Below are 16,542 nucleotides of genomic sequence, written 5' to 3' on the forward strand. Positions count from 1 at the left end.
GTCCCAAACCTGTATGTTAGGTGCCTAGGGTGCTAGTCAGCTTGGTGACCTCGTTGCCGACACTTATAAATCACGAGATTTCACATTTTAAAAAAATCTGGATTTATGACATCTCTTGGGAGATTCAGATCTGGCGAAGCTGAACTTGTGTCCCGAGGTGACAAAAACCAGATTGGATTGAGTGGTGACCGCCTCCTTTAGCCTGGGCGGGTCCAGCCCGCCCTCTGTGACATTCCACAAAGTATGGCAAGTATGTGACGCATCGTGGAAAAAAGGAAAGAAGTCAATCTTCCTTTTGTTTGTTTTTGTTTTTGTTTTTCTGACCTGTGTGTCCCTGTACGAGGCAGCTTCTCTTGCAGAAGAAGTGCTGAAGAAATAAATCTGTGTCGAATGAATGAATGAATGAATGACCTCTAGTTGATAGATCACTTATTTGGGATCAGAAGCCAAGTTCAAATCCTTACTTCTTCTAAGGCGCTGAGTGATTTGGAACAAATCAGTAACCTTTATGTTTTGTCCTTTTGTGGGGGTTGGGGAGGCATCGCTGTTGTTCTTACGTACTTATCTGAGTAAGTCGTACGTTTTCGAGGTTTCAAAATCCAGAGGTGCAAACAGGTTTACAGAGAGAAGTCTTGCCTTCCATGTCCCTGTCACTCAGCTCTTTGCTTTGAGGGCAACAGGTGTTCTCAGTTTCTGGTTTGTCCTTCCGGAGATACTTTATGCAGTGCGACGAAATAGGTAAATAGTCTTTTTCATCTATTTCACTTAGATGGTAGCAGAATATACGCGTGATTTCTGTGTTTAGCACACTTGGATGGGAGGGCGCACCAGTCAGGACACAAAGAGTTTTCTCGTTCTTTCTTAGAGCCGCGTAGGACTCCAGCCTGTGGGACACCCAAGTTTTACATAGCCAGTCCTCTGTTGCCGGGCATCTAGGTTATTTCCAATCTGTTGCTGTCGTAAGGAAGGCGGTAGTCAAACTCCTGGTTTTGTAAGTCACTTGACATGCCTAAAACTTCTGGAAGTCGAATTGCTAGGTCAGAGAGCGCAGCCTTTGTCCCTGTGGCAAATCTCAGATGTCCATGCCTTGCCGCTGGCCCCAAAGTGCCCTCCTTCCAGCAACGTGCGAGAGCGCCTGTTGCCCCAAACCCTAGTCCTGGGTCATCTCTTGGAACCTGCAAGGGTTTTGTGAAGAACACAGTGTGTTATGAAAGTATGAACACTCGCTATATTTGGGGCGGTGGGGGGTGCTTGGATGGGCCCGAGCTATGATCTAGGTTATTTGGTGGAGATGCATACCCCAGCCATTTGAAGATGAGGACACTGTGAGTCGTTTACTCAGGTCACCCAACTAATCCACCGTAGAGGCCGGATTCAATTGCAGGTTTGTCAGATTTTAATACTGGTAGGTAAAGCCTTTAATTTTGGGTGCTGGTGTTCTCAGCTGACACATTACCCGTGGTTCCCGTGTCTCCTGGAAGTAGTACCTCTCATGTGGCCGGGTCACTTGCTCATTCCTCGAGTGTGTGCAAAATTCCTGCACTGTGCTACGCACCTGGGAACAGCATAGATACAGTCTCTGCCTTCACGGACCTCACAAAAATAGTAAGAACTGATTCTGTAGTCCTTTATTGGGTGACAAGACAACAGAGGGGGTGGGGGTGAGGAGGGTGGTCTGTGGGGTCATGTGACCTAATCAGGTGTGAGGGGAAAGAGTTCTCTGAGCAAGCTAAAGACAGGTGATAAAGGGTCTTATGGGTCAGGGTGAAATCAGAGAGGGACACAAACCATAAGAAAGTCTTGATCATATGAAACACATTGAAGGGTGCTGGGGGGGAGGGGGGATGGTGTAACTGGGTGATGGGCATTAAGGAGGGCACGTGATGGGATGAACACTGCATATTATAGAAGACTGATGAGTCACTGAACTCTACCTCCGAAACTAATAATACACTATATGTTAATTGAATTTAAATAAATTCTTAAAAGTTTTTTAAAAACACTTATTCATGAGAGACACAGAAAGAGGCAGAAACATAGCCAGAGGGAGAAGCAGACTCCCTGCGGGGAGGGGAACCTGATGTGGGACTTGATCCCAGGACCCCGGGATCATGACCTGAGCCACCCAGGTGCCCCTAAATATTTTTTTTTCAAAAGCGTCTGTGGGTTTGAGCCTGGAGAAGTGGATGGGAAGTATTTCACACTGAGGGCATAGTATGTGTGAAGGTCCTGGGGCAGGAAAGAATAGGTGGTGTTGGAGGACATGAGGGAAGGCCAATGAGCCGGGGTGGAGAGTGGCAGGACGTGACGGGATGACGATGGAGTTTGGGGATTTATTCTTGAGAGCTGTGGGGAGCCTTCAAAGGCATCGAAGCAGCAAAGGGAGGTGGCACCCAGGCCCCTGGGCGGTGGGGTTCTTGGCATAAGCTGTATGACCTTAGACAAGGCAAACATTGGGCACATCCATTTCCTTCTCTGTAGGGTGGGGCTGGCAATGCACACAGGCTCTCAGAATATTTTGAGTGTCCCACACGGTAGGCAGTAGGCCGTTCATTTAGACTCCGTGCCCGTGAGCGCACTTGTCACATGCACGTGTTCCCAGGATGTGAGGCACTCTGATGCTTTCTGTCCTAATCTATGAAAGGCTTTGGCCAACACCCCCACCATTCATTGTGGAAATACTGGAGGAATAGGTGACGTGTGTGCCTCACGGCTGGCGCTCACCCGTGGCCCCGTCGCTCCCCTGCCAGGCGTTCCCATAAGGAGGATTCTGGGCGGCCAGAGAGCAGGTCGGTCAGGTTCCGTGACAGTATCTGCATCCAGATGGTGCTTAAGGACGCTGGCGCTTCACCTCTGCGGCCAGGTCCCAGGGCCGGGGCTGCGGGCAGGGCCTCCCAACTGCAGGGGCTCCAGGGCGGGGGGCGGGGCGGGGGGCATGTGAATTGGGCCGTCTACGCGGTTCCCCCGGGAGCTGGCTTCTCCTTGTGTTCACATCCGATTGTGAGCTGAGTTTTCTTTGACATGTTTGTTACTTACCCTCAGGATGGCTTTTTCCTGGAAGCCTCAGAGTCATTATAAGCCACTCACTTCTTTAAGTTGCGTCACGGTCCTACTTCCCTTTTCAGAGCCTTAGTGGAATTTATTTGCATTTCCTACCAAGTGCACTACCCTCTTCTGCCCGCAGGCCTGTGTGCCCCGCTCCCCGGGCCCTGGCCCTGGCCCTGGCCGCTGGGGGGAGAAAGCCAGGCGCCGCATTTTTTTTTTTTCCTCCAAGAAACATCTCTTAGATCCTATATGTGGAGGTTTTCAAAGAAACCCCTGTGCAGTGAGCCTGGAGGAGCAAGGCCAGCGATGACACCGATGACCCTCTGGCCACCACGGCCCTTCCTGTAGCCAGGACCCTAGATTTCCACATAACTGAACGTAAGCACTCCAAACTTGACCATTTATTTTTTCCTAAAAAATATTTTATTTATGTATTTGAGAGACTGATCAGGAGAGAGAGAAGGAGAGCAAGAGAGAGAGCGAGCGCACGAGCGGGGTGGAGGGGGACGGGCAGAGGGAGAGGGAGAAGCAGACTCCCCACTGAGCAGGGAGCCCGATGTGGGACCCGACCCTAGGACCCCGGGATTAGGACCTGAGCCGAAGGCAGATGCTCAACCAGCACTTAACCGATGGAGCCACCGAGGCACCCCGAAAGTTAACCGTTTGGATCATTTTATTTTAGTTTTTTAGATTTTATTTGAGAGCGAGCAAGCACACAAGCAGGGGGAGGGGCAGAGACAGGGAGAAGCAGGCTCCCGATGCGGGGCTCGATCCCAGGACCCTGAGATCATGACCTGAGCGCAAGGAAGACGCTCAGCCCATGAGCCCCCCCAGGTGCCCCCATTTAGATCATTCTAGAAGTACATTTTGCACCGTGTTACCCGCATGGGCCCTTCCCAGGAGAATAGGCACAGAGCACTGGTTTCTCGAACCTAGAGCCTTTAGGCAAAGAGCGTTTTGTGATGGTGGCAGTGGTGGTGGTTGTGGCTGATCTGTGTCCCCCCCAACCCCAACTGCCGTCTGTTTAGAACCTAGCTCCCAGCACCTTCCAATGTGACTGTATTTGGAGGCAGGGCCTTTGAAGAGGTGCTGAGGCAGGAGGGGCCTGTCAGGTGGGCCTAATGCAGTCGGCGGGCACCCGGACGGAGGTGCGCACGCGGAGGGAAGGGGGCCGTCTGCGAGCCAACCAGGAGCCAAGGGCCAGCCCTGCCAACACCCTGATCTTGAGCGTAGAGCTTCCAGGACTGAGGCAAGTCGTTTCTGTTGCTCACGTCCTGCAGCGTGTGGGCTCCGGTGAGCGCAGCCCAGCGGGCTAATGCAGCTGCGGTGGTGGGATAAAGAGGAGCCACAGGGAGCGTTTATCAAGCACCTCCTGGGTATATGGGGACGACTTTAAGCCTCCGTTGAGTCCCCTCATGTGGATCCTAAGTCACCCGCCAGGTCACGGGCGAGTGATGGCGCTCGGGCCAGCTCTGGCCCCTTTGCCCGGGCCCTTCACTGCACCTGGGTCTAGCCCAGGTCCTGGAGCCCTGCCAGGCTCTCATCACCCCAACTCTCCAGAGTCACTCTTCCCATCCCTCTTTGCACAGATGTCCAGACTGGGGTTCAGAGCGCCCCCCCGGCCACACGGGTGAGTGTTCATTCCGGGTGGCTGCAATAAGAAAGTGCCCCAAGCTTGGTGGCTGCACGCAGCCGTAGTTGCAGAGGTGCAAAGCCCAGAAGCGGGGTGTCACAGGGCCGGATACCTCCTCTAGAGGCGCTGCGGGAGGACCCCCTTCTCCTCCTTCCAGTGGCGGCTGGTGGATGCTGCGTCTTCTGCTTTTGTGTCATAAGGATGCATGTGATGGTATTTATGGCCCACCTGGAAAATCCAGGATGAGCTCCTCTCTCAAGATCCTTAGCGGAGTCACAGCATTGGCCATCTAACAGGATATCGACAGGCTCTGGGGACTAGAAGGGGAGCGTATCTTTGGGCCACCAGTTTTTCTGTCACTGTCGGTGACTAGCAGAACAAGCCCTGATGCCAGGGCTTTGCCTGATTCCAGAGACACCTGTGGGCCACTCATCCTTTGGAGCTTCGGGCGTGAGACCCCCGACTCCCCTGCTGGGGCACTATTTCTGCTGTAGTGGCAGTGGGTGTTAGAGGCACAGGGTCCCTGAGACTGGCCCATGTGCACATCCTTTGCAGCAATTAACAACTGGAAACTACCCAAATACACATCCACTGGGGATGGGTTACATTAAGTACGGTATCCCCTAAATGGAATAAAGGGGCCGGTAAAAATAATGAAGTAGATCACTCTAGGGTGATACGGGAAGATAGCCGCAATGTGTTAAGAGGAAAGAACAGATTACCATTTTCATTCAAATATTGTGCAGACACGTGTGTGTTGTTAAAAATCTCACTAAAATAAAATTCACTGGGGGCACCTGTGTGGCTCAGCGGTTTAGCGCTGCCTTCAGCCCAGGGTGTGACCCTGGGGTCCTAGGATGGAGTCCCACATCAGACTCCCTGCAGGAAGCCTGCTTCTCCCTCTGCCTGTGTCTCTGCCTCTCTCTCTGTGTCTCTCATAAATAAATAAAGTCTTTAAAAATAAAATAAAATAATAAAATAAAATAAAATAAAATTAAATTAAATTAAATTCACTTCCTCAGTCGCATTAGCCATGCTGTAAGTGCTCGCTAGCCACATGGCTAGTGGCTACCACATTGGATAGCACAGATCTAGAACATTTCCGTCCTCTCAGAAAGTTCTGGGCAGAGAGCTTCTTGGCACTAAATGGCCAGAGTGAGGCCTTTTTCACTTTGTTACAGATTTATGTGTATGTTGACCTTTTTTTTTATCATAAATAAGTAGGTGTGCTATTATCATAAAAATGGGAACACGGTGGGGGGCTTCCAAGGTAATGTCCTCTTTCTTAAGCAGGTGGAAGTTTATCATAGTTTAAGATGTGTTTATGTGCGTGTAAAACCGCCTTTACATATGTTGCATAATGAAAATGTTTAAAGATCGGGGATTAAAAATGAAGAATTTCCTGGCAGGCCAGGCTTGAGGTTGGAAGACTTTCAGCTGGATCCGGTTCCCTGCCCCAAACACCTCCCAGCTGTGGCCAAATCACATAGCCTCAGTTTCCTCATCTGACGAGATCCCTACCCGACCTGCCTTACAGGTTTAGGGTAAGGTTTACAAGTGTGGTGATGTCTGGAAACGCTCTGAACCCGAGGAATGTCCACATGGAGGTGAAGGTTCAGTAAATAACTATGTGGCCCGTGGCCCGAGGCCCGAGGGGGAAGGTACTCTGAGAGCATAGTGGCGGCGTGGAGGCCTAGCATCTTCGCCAGCCGAGTATTTTCCAGATGTCGCCAGAAGCCGGTGCAAGGGTTGCTATAGTCCCACTGCTGCCACTGCTTGGAGATTTAGACATACCGAGTTATTTTATTAATTTAACAAGCACTTAAGTAACATTTGCTCTTCGCCGCGACCTGTCCTTTCTAAACGCTTTCAGGTATGTGCTCATTTTATCCTCGTTGCAACGCTGAGGCTGTCCCCGTGGGCATGCTCACCTCCTGCAGAAGGATGTCAAGGCTCAGAGAGGTCAAGCAGCTGACACAGGGTCACACAGCCAGTAAGGAACGGGGTCCACGCTTCCTCCTTTCGTCCCTTCTGCACGCTGCTCCTCTTGCCCCCGCCAGGTGTGGCCGCAGGGTTCCTTATGTCCGTTCATCTCTCTCAGGGGCGTCAGGCTTAAACCTGGCGAAGAAGTCTCACGACTAGGTGTTCCCGGCTGGCTTGGTAGCTGCTGGCTCCTGGCTGAGGCTGGCAGCGGCCGAGGTGGGGAGAGGCTGCGGGATTAGGTCAGCCTGGGCACCAGCCAGCAATTTGCCACCGGGCTTCATCTGCACCTTGGGCCGTGAGCTGGGGCTTGGGGGGTACAGACGAGTGAGCGCTGGTGCCCCCGTTTAAGGGGTTTACAGGATGGCCAGGGTGGGCCTGTGGCACTTTCCAGAAGGAGGGTCAGGGACACTGAGTCCTAGCCGGTGCCAGCTGTCCTCCCTCAGAGACGCCGGACGAGTTGCTCTGCTCCTCCGGGCTCATCTGTGGACGGGGCCCCATCTGTCCTGTCGCCGTCCCATGTGTGGGCAGGACGCCGGGGCCGAGCACCCGGACGGCCCAGCCAGCTCACCTCTCCGCTGCTCGGAGTGGGAGGCGGCTCCCATCACCTAAGTCTCGGGTCCTCGGGAAAGGAGTTGACATCCCATGATCACACACATGTGTGGCACTTAGCAGGCCCTCGAGGGGAAGGGCAGCGAAACGGATCCTCTTCCTACCGCGTGACCCTTACGGGGCAGGTGAAGTCCCAAAGTCAGCCCGTGGGAGGGCTCCGCAGGGCCGCCTGGCTGGCTTCTTCGCCTCCTCCGATGATTTGCAAACCGCCCCCCCCCACACATTCCGGGGGCCCTTGTGCAGTCGTGGCGACTCTGAGGCAGAGCAGGCCTCTACGGGTCTGCTGGACACGTCGATAGGTTTTAGTCCCCGCTGGTTCATCCTGAAGGCAGGTGTGGGGGACAGGGGGCTCTACGGGCACACAAGTCGGCTGTCCTTTAAGAATGTAAGAGACAGTCCCTGGCCTTCCTTCGCGGCCCAGGTCATCGTCCATGTGCCCGCGGTCCACACCGCCCAAGCCCTGTCTGTCTCCAGGCCCTCGTCCTCTGCCGACAGGAGCCGCGTGTTTAATTGGGGGTGGCCCAGTGCCCCCTCCTTCTGCAGATGCAACAGCTGGGGCTGCAGAACGTGTTCCCCTCCCAACCTGAAGGTTGACACATGTGGCCGGAGTCCCCCTCTTACCTTTGGCGTTGGTGGCTGGGGATGGGCAGTATTAGCTGGGGGAACAGGTGGCCGTGAGAACTGGTGTGGGCTAAACCCTAAACCCTTGAGAGAACAACGTGACTGTGCCTTGGTGCTGTTTCCTTTTGACCTTTGCTTGGCCCAGCTCCCAAACTCACTTTAACTCAACCATGTGGACTCTAGGTTCCCTCGAGAATCTGAGACTGGGGGCGCCTGGGTGGCTGAGAGGTGGAGCATCTGCCTTCAGCTCAGGTTGTGATCTCGGGGTCCTGGGGTCTGCTTATGTCTCTGCCTCTCTCCGTGTCTCTCATGAAAAAATTTTTTTAAAAAATCAGAGACTGAAATGACAGGAGCAGAGGTGCTGGGGAAGGCGAGCTTTGGGCCTGCCGTTCTGCTGGGCACGTCACGCGACCTCCACGGTCCTCCACGGTCGGCGCTTGCTGGTAACTGTGGACTCGTGTGCCCCAGGTCACACAGCTGGGGACGGGCCTGGCTAAGACTCCAACGTGGGTTCACCCAAAGCCGTGGTCGTTAACCACAAAGTTAACCATGAAGTCCTGGCAGCTGCTCAGGGGACAGTATCCTTGAACCCAGCTCTGCAGGGTAAGTTAGATTTAGATAAGCAGGGAGGAAAAAGAAGGAAATCCTGGGCAAGAGAAGCAGCAAATACAGTCAGAAGCTGGGGTGAGGGAAGAAGCGCAGCATGGAACCGTGCCTACGGTGTAGGCTCCACAGGGCAGCGACCACGTTATCCAGAGCCACCACTGTGTCCCCAATACCTAAGCGAGTGACCGGTGCATGGTGTGTGGGCTATCAGTATTTATTGCTCAAACATAGACCTACCCTATGATCCAGCAGTTGCACTACTGGATGTTTACCCCCCCAAAAAATACAAAAAAACCCCACTAATTCAAAAGGATACACGCATGTTTATTGCGACGTTATTTGCACTAGCCGAACTACGGAAGAGGCCCAAGTGTCCATCGACCGATGGATAAAGAAGAGGTGATATATTAAGACAAGGGAATATTACTCAGCCATCAAAAAGAGTGAAATTTTGCCCTTTGCAATGACGTGGATGGAGCTAGAGAGCATTAGGCTGAGTGAAATCATCCAGAGAGAGACAAATGCCACATGATTTCACTCACGTGTGGAATGTAAGAAACAAAACGAATGAGCAAAGGAAAAATAAAAGAGAGAGGGGGCAAACCAAGAAATGGACTCTTAAGTATAGAGAACACCCTGACGGAGACCAGGGGAGACGTGGGAGGAGGGATGGGGAGACAGGTGCTGGGGGTTAAGGAGTGCCCCCGTCACGATGAGCACCGGGTGAGCCCTGGAAGGGTTGCGTCACTTTATTGTACACCTGAAGCTCCTATAAGGCCGCGTGTCAACTATACAGGCATTAGCATTTATAAAACACAAAAATAAAGTCAGGAAAAAGAGGATTTATTGTGCGTATGAACCCACAGACCGTTGTCTTTCTCGGTAGACCTTGCGCCTCTCGAGGGCAGGGATTGTGTCTTAGAAATCTGTGGACGCTCCACAGCTCCCAGTGGTTGATAAATCGTGAACGTTCGGTAAATGTGTTCTGGTGGAATGAGTGAACGGACGGCAGCCGAGGGCTGGGGAGACGTGCCTGAGTGAGCAGGCATTGATGCTTTGGGAAACACCGAGTAAGACACATGGGCTGGCGTGCTGAGGGCGTAGTGCAGAAGGCCTATAGTGCCGGGAGAAGGAGCTCTTGTGTTCTTTTTGGGGCATTAAAAAAAAAAACAAACAGGTTCTTAATGCCCAGTGTTGCAGGGTCTACAGAAACCAGGCAGGGCCCAGATTTTGACTGGTGTTTATAGGAACTGGTGTTTATAGGACACGATCTTAGAGATCACTTCTCTGTAGGATGCCCTTCGCTGCCTTCCCACTTCAGGGTAAGCACAGTGTCCCCACCGAAAGGAGACCTGTAAAAACGTGCAAATGGGAGCTTGTAGGGTATGGGTTATGGCAGGGTCCCGGCGTTGCTTTTCTTTTTTAAGATGTTTGAGAGTGAGAGAGTGTACGCACGTGTGCATGATGGGGGCAGAGGCAGAAGGAGAAGCAAACCTCCCCCACTGAGTGGGGAGCCTGCTCTGGGCCTGACCCCAGGACCCTGGGATCATGACCTAAGCAGAAGGCAGGTGCTTACCCGCCTGAGCCACCCAGGCACCCGGGAGTTGTCTTTAAGATCATGTGTCTGGAAAACCCCAGCCAACCTCCTGTAAGAAATGATCTGCCCAACCCTAAGGTTTTCAACAAAAGCTGCTCTCTCTCTTTTTCAGGTATTGGCTACATTTTTGGTTTTAAGAAAGCCAGAGGGCCGGGACGCAGCCCTGGGAGCAGCCCTTCCCGTGGGCACTTGGAACCTTCTGGTCCAGAGGAGAAGCCGCCCCCTCACCCGGACCTATGACCCGCGGCTTCGCCCCCGGTCCGCCCACTGAGTTCCACGAGATGGGCTCCTTCCGCAGGCCCAGGCCGCGCTTCATGAGCTCCCCGGTCCTCAGCGATCTGCCCCGGTTCCAGGCAGCGCGGCAGGCTCTGCAGCTGAGCTCCAACTCGGCCTGGAACAGGTGAGGGCCCCGAGCAGGGCCGGGCCTGGCCTAGCGTCTGCCCTCCCGAGGGCTGTGTGGCAGCAGGTCGTGGCTGCGCGGCGGGCGGGTGACTGGGCGCACGTGTTCCCTGCAGAGCGCGTCCGCGGGCCTCCCTGGGGTAGACAGGAGGTGGGCACTGGGGGCCGCGGGGCTACAGGTCAGTGGGGCCGGAGTTTACGGTTACTGTCATGTTACTGTAGACTACTCGCGTACCCGGGGTTGGGGGGCGCATATAAGTAACCCTAAGTCCCCCGTGACCTCTTTGGGAAGATAAGACATGTATCTGTGAAAAGCCAAGCGGGTGATACGAACCGGGGACTCTCAGTACCTGTGAGCCGCAGGCGGGAGGGAAAGGGGACCCCGTGCTATTATACAGGGCCTGGCCAGTGTTTTGTACCCCGAACGTTGAGCAGGGGCTGCATCACACTGTGTCTTGCATCCCCGTGGGCTGCTGTTTTCCACATCTAGCAGTTACTCTTTTGGTGGAGTAAATACATCAGTATTCTAAAGCATTTCTGGATTCTTTGCACTTTGGGTCATTTTGGATTTTCTCATGAATGCACAACCCTTAAAATGGGGATGAAGAGGGGGCTTGGACATGCTTTGCTGTGAATGGATCTGTGTTCTTTCTCTCTTTTCTTTTTCTTTCTTTCTTTTCTTTCTTTCTTTCTTTCTTTCTTTCTTTCTTTCTTTCTTTCTGTTTCTTTCTTTCTTTCTCTCTCTCTTTCTTTCTTTTTCTTTCTTTCTTTCTTTCTTTCTTTCTTTCTTTCTTTCTTCTTTCTTTCTTTCTTTCTTTCTTTCTTTCTTTCTTTCTTTCTTTCTTTCTTTCTTTCTCTTCCTTTCCTTTCCTTTCCTTTCCTTTCCTTTCCTTTCCTTTCCTTTCCTTTCCTTTCCTTTCCTTTCCTTTCCTTTCCACCTGGGTTCCTTGACAAAGACAGGATTGTAATCTGCTCCTTGCTGAAATATTGGGCTGGGGTCCCAGAGCGTGTAGAGTCCAGACTTAACTGTGGCCCCTCCAGGGACCAACCCCCTGCAGCCCAGCCTGTACACCTCACAGGACGGGGAATAGAAGGGGCGAGAGGGGCGGGCCTCCCAAAGAAGGCATAAGGTGGGCAACAGATGTGTGAAAAAGTGCTCCCCATCACTCGGCATCAGGGAAACCCAGATCGAAACCGCACAGAGATACCACCTCACACCATGAGAATGGGTAAAATTAACAAGGCAGGAAATGACGGGTGTTGGCGAGGATGCGGAGAAAGGGGAGCCCTCCTGCACCGCAGGTGGGAATGCGAGCTGGTGCAGCCACCTGGGGAAACAGTGTGGAGTGTCCTCAAGGAGTTGAAAATAGAGCTACCCTACGACCCAGCAATTGCACTGCTGGGGATTTACCCCAAAGATGCTGATGTAGTGATCCGAGGGGGCACCTTCACCCCAATGCGTGTAGCAGCAAAGTCCTCAAAAGCCAAACTGTGGAAAGAACCCAGATGTCCGTCGACAGATGAAGGGATAAAGAGGATGTGGTCTATATATTTATAATGGAATATGACTCAGCCATCAGAGAGATGAAGTCTTGCCATTTGCAACGATGTGGACGGAACTAGGGGATATGATGCTGAGCGAAATAAGTCAGAGAAAGACAATTATATGATTCCATTCATATGCGGAATTTAAGAAACAAAACAGAGGAGCATAGGAGAAGAGAGGAAAAAATAAAACAAGAGGCAATCAGAGAGGGAGACAAACCCTAAGAGGCTCTTAATCACAGGAGACCAGCAGGGTTGCTGGACAGGAGGACAGAAGGGGTAACTGGGTGATGGGCATCTAGGAGAGCACGTGGGGGGATGAGCCCTGGGTGTTCTAGAACACTGATGAGTCACCTCCCCCCCTGAAACCAGTCGTACACTATATGTTAGTTAATTGAATTTAAATAAAATTTGGAAAAATGAAAAGGGAGGCTAGCCTCAGTGAAACGCTTCCAAGGTAATAGCTATTGGTATTCACTGTCCCGTGCAGACAGGGACCCCCCGAGTGGGGGAACCCCAGACATGGGCCCAGCGTCCTGCGGGCGGGTCCCACCTCCGGCCCCTGGTTAGTGCCACTTCCAGCGGTGCGGCCACCGGGGCCGCGAGGAAGACCGGCTGGCCTTTGGCAATGCTGGGGGAGCGGGGCTGCTCTGGGTGCTCTTGCCTCGGTCTTCCCTTCTGTCCAAGGACCCTGGGAAGGAGATGCTGGATTCCGGGGGTGGACATGGGGGCTCCCGGGCTCTTGCCTCCACCTGCAGCCCTGAGCTCTCGTGGACATTGCCCCAGGCTGGCACATCCCCTAACCGGGCTCGGTTCTGTTTCCTCCGTAGCGTCCAGACCGCCGTGATCAACGTCTTCAAAGGGGGTGGCCTGCAAAGCAACGAGCTCTATGCGCTGAACGAAAACATCAGGTACGTGGACGGCGCAGCCAGGGGCTGTCTTCCCCCCGTGGGCCTGAGCTGGGCAGTGGGGCCACCCCCCTACCCCTCTGCCCCTGGGAGCCTTAGCTTAAGGTCTTTGTCTGCTTGGCTCTTGCTGCTTCTGCTGACTTGGCCTGGCTCCTATGGCTACTGAGTTCTGACACCCTTATCTGTGTAGACTTCTGACCCATGGAGGGGTCATCATGCATTTATTTTTGCGTAGAGTGCCCGTAGCAGGGGGGCCCCGGGGGGGGGGGCAGAGGGATGACGTACGGCAGGTGTCCTACGGTCTATACATGTGCATCGTGCCCCACGTAACCATCGGGGGCCGTGGGAGGTAAGACGGCCCTAGTGACCGTGACCTTGGCACGTTTACCGACTTAAGTGACTTACCAACGTCTCTGTGCCTCGGTTTCTCTTTATGTGAAACAAGGATGGTGAAACGTGCCTCCTCCCAGAGGGATTCTTGTGAAGGTGTAAGTTGAGTTGTCGTACAAATGACCCGTCGGGACAGGACGCGCGCACGCGAGGTACTGGTGGCTCTCGTTACCGTCTGTGCTGCTGCCGCCATCACTGTTAAGCGTTGGTGCTACAACCCCATAAGACGTGGCCCTCGAGGGGTTTGTTGGCTCCCAGAATCTTCCCAGCGGTGTCGGCTTTACAAGAATGTATTCACTCTGTCAGCAAATCTGTGAGAGCCTCGTCGTTGCCCAGGCACCGGAGGGGCAGCGCTGAGCCAAGACAGAGGTAGGCCCTGGCGCCCTGGGATTTAGTCAGTCAGGGAGATCATCATTCGTCAACTAATCATACTCGGACACGTAAAAGTGCCGCCGTGACAGCTGCTACGACACACCTGTTGTGATGATGACACGTCTGTGTGACTCGATTTGGCCGAGGCCGGGGCGGGGGGCGGTGGGATATCCTGCTCATGCTCTCTTCAGGAGGATCAGTGGGAATGAACCAGGTGAAACTGCAGGTGCAAAGGTCCTGCGGTACAAATGAGCAAGAAACCAAGGAGAGGCCCACGTGCGTTGACTATCGGGGTGGGGGCGGGTAGTATGATCTGGCTTGTGTCTTGGTGAAATGAGGGCAGAGAGGCCGGCAGGGCCGCCCAGAGCACCAGGATCTCCTGGGGACGGGAGGTTGTGCATCAGGCCTTTCGATGCCCTCCTGTACTTCCCTGGGAAGTGTGGAGCGTCCAGGCTAGAGACCCAACCCCCGAGTGGGTGGGACCATGAACAAGGCCATTATTTGGGGCCTGTTTACAGTTCTTGGCGCCCCGTGTGAAGGATCAGTGAGGCGTCTTAAGAGCTCTGCTCTCGTTAAGACCTTCAGGGCTCAGGAGGAAACTGAGGTGTGTTTGGATTCCTACCCAGGAGCTCAGATGTCGCGTAATGGTTATACAAACGTGGGAGGGGACAACAGAGCTCGTCTAGCCCAGGGCCTCCTTTTACGGAGACGGAAACTGAGGCCCCGCGCAGTCGAGTGACAGGGGCAAAGCTGGGTCAGCCAACCCCTGGGTTGCAAGAGCTCGACTTAAGATCCTGGCCTCTCGGGGAGGGTTCTTCGGCCCACCGTGGACGTATAAATAAATAACCCGGTGACTCAGGGACGTACTCATTGTTCCTCACTTTGGGAGGCTGATCCTGAAATTGTACTTAACATTTTTGTCGGCAGGCAGCTGGGGGCCCCTGCCGATTCCTCTGGCCGCGTCGCGTAGCCCAGGGGTCGCGAACTCAGGACCTTCGGGGGCCCAGCGGGTCTTCTGAGCGGGTGAGGCCGGCCTCGGGGCGCAGAGACGGGCGCGCACCCCCAGCTGAACAGGGATTGCCCTGGCGGGACAAGGACGCAGGGCCCGTGGCATGTCCACTTGTTTCTCGACCGGAAATGAAGGCTTTTATGTGAGATTTCCTGGCTTTTAAATGTTGATAAATAATCCGAATTCCGCCCCCCCCCCCACCAAACATTAGCACAGGTCAAAGCAAACGCATCTGTGGGGCGTCGCCAATGGGGGCTGTCGTAGTGCCAAGGCCGCCTGGATGGAGGCTCCTGGGAACACCCTGGGCACCCCTCGCACACATTGGCCCACTGGACCCGCCTCACAGCCCTGCGAGGCAGCCGGTGTCCTCGTAGTTTACCCGTAAAATGGAGGATAAGAAAAATAAAATGACTCTCATCCAAGGTCACCGAGCTATAGAAAAGGGTAGCGTCGGGACTCGAACCCCGATCACCCAGCTATAGAAAAGGGTATGGTCAGGCCTCGCACCCCAGTCACCCAACTACAGAAAAGGGTAGAGGCGGGACTCAAACCGCGGTCACCCAGCTATAGAAAAGGGTAGGGTCGGGACTCGAACCCCCGGCTGACTCAGACACCAGTATTCACTTGCCCAGGCTGCCGTAACCAGCCCTGCAGACTGGGTGACCTACACCGTAGACGTTTCTTTCTCACGGTTCTGGTTGTTAGGAAGTCTGAGGTCAAGGGGCCCGCAGATTCGGCTCCTGGGAGAGCCTGGTTCCTGGCGGCCCGCTCGCCGAGCCTCACAGGGCCCCCCCTTTCTGTTTACAGGCTCTCCCATTTCTTCTGACGAGGTGGCTAAGCCCATCCCGAGGGCCCCGCCCTCATGACCCCATTGAGGCCTGATGACCAACCACCTGAAGGCCCTGTCTCCAACGCCAGCATGCCAGGAGCAGGGGTGGGGGGCGTCCTGGAACATAGGAGAGTGGCAGGGACATGGATCCCTCCCTAGCGACACCTGCGCTCCCCGTACTGTATCGTAGGGTTAGAGGTCTTAGACCAGAAGAAAGGTTGGTCGGATGGTCTTGGTCTTTGTCTTCTTCTCACAACGCCTCCAGGACCCCTGTTTCATCACGTGCTGTGCTTCCTAACGCCCATCTGAGAAGCACGACGCCCCCTCCCCGATTCCCCCTTCCAGTGTTGGGTCTGGGCTGGGGGGAGCGGTTTGCTGGCCGGTCCTTCCTATAGTTTCGAGGCACGTTCAGGCTGGTGGGAAACCCGTGTGGTCGGGGTTTGACACGGACCGCCCACGTGTGACTGGAGCCCAGGAGAAGTCAAAGCAGAGGTCCAGGTCCCCATGGTCTGGGCCTTCTCTGGGCGAGTGGCGAGAAGTGGAGACGGGTTTTACATCACGGACACTCAGAGCCTGATTGAGAAGGTAGGACGCCAGCTGGGCGGAGATGCATGGCCCGGTCCCAAGTGGACTACGGGAGCCGGCCCGCACCTGCACCCACGTCTGCCGGTGCCTGCGTGGCAAGCAGCACAACTGTCCCTTATTTCTGCAACCGGAATGCCTAGACGGGCCTGCCACTCTCTGGCTAACCTTCACGCGGACGCTTGGGTTTTGATTTTCCTTTTCTTCTCTCTTTTGGAAGCAGGCCTGTAAACTTGACAGGGTTGAGGCAAGCCCAGTACGGGGAGAGGGGCGCAGGGGAGGGGAGGGGCAGGGGCACAGGACATAGGAACGTAGTGCAGAGAACGTGGAAGGAGACAGGACTGGTGATTGCCGAGCCCACTTGGCGATCAGTCCTGACAGGTCTTTGTGCCAGGAGGATCTGTGCCAGGTCCA

General features: G+C 54.2%; 1 protein-coding gene across 11 annotated transcripts in view; it reads left to right on the top strand.

The window, feature by feature from the left end:
• Positions 1 to 16,542, top strand: part of PRR5L (proline rich 5 like) — a 142,375-nt gene that overhangs the window by 80,529 nt on the left and 45,304 nt on the right. For 8 of the 11 annotated variants that reach the window (XM_072791149.1, XM_072791142.1, XM_072791139.1 and 5 more), the window contains 2 exons: positions 10,207 to 10,494; positions 12,869 to 12,949. In XM_072791149.1, coding sequence (XP_072647250.1) covers positions 10,331 to 10,494; positions 12,869 to 12,949 — 245 coding nt within the window. In that variant the 5' untranslated portion in view covers positions 10,207 to 10,330. Of the gene's footprint in view, positions 1 to 3,185; positions 3,424 to 4,087; positions 4,295 to 6,551; positions 6,672 to 10,206; positions 10,495 to 12,868; positions 12,950 to 16,542 lie in introns of those variants that run through there. The other 3 variants (XM_072791145.1, XM_072791147.1, XM_072791144.1) reach the window with 3 other exon arrangements.

This window comes from Canis lupus, chromosome 21 (assembly GCF_048164855.1).
Source record: "Canis lupus baileyi chromosome 21, mCanLup2.hap1, whole genome shotgun sequence".
NCBI lineage: Eukaryota > Metazoa > Chordata > Mammalia > Carnivora > Canidae > Canis > Canis lupus.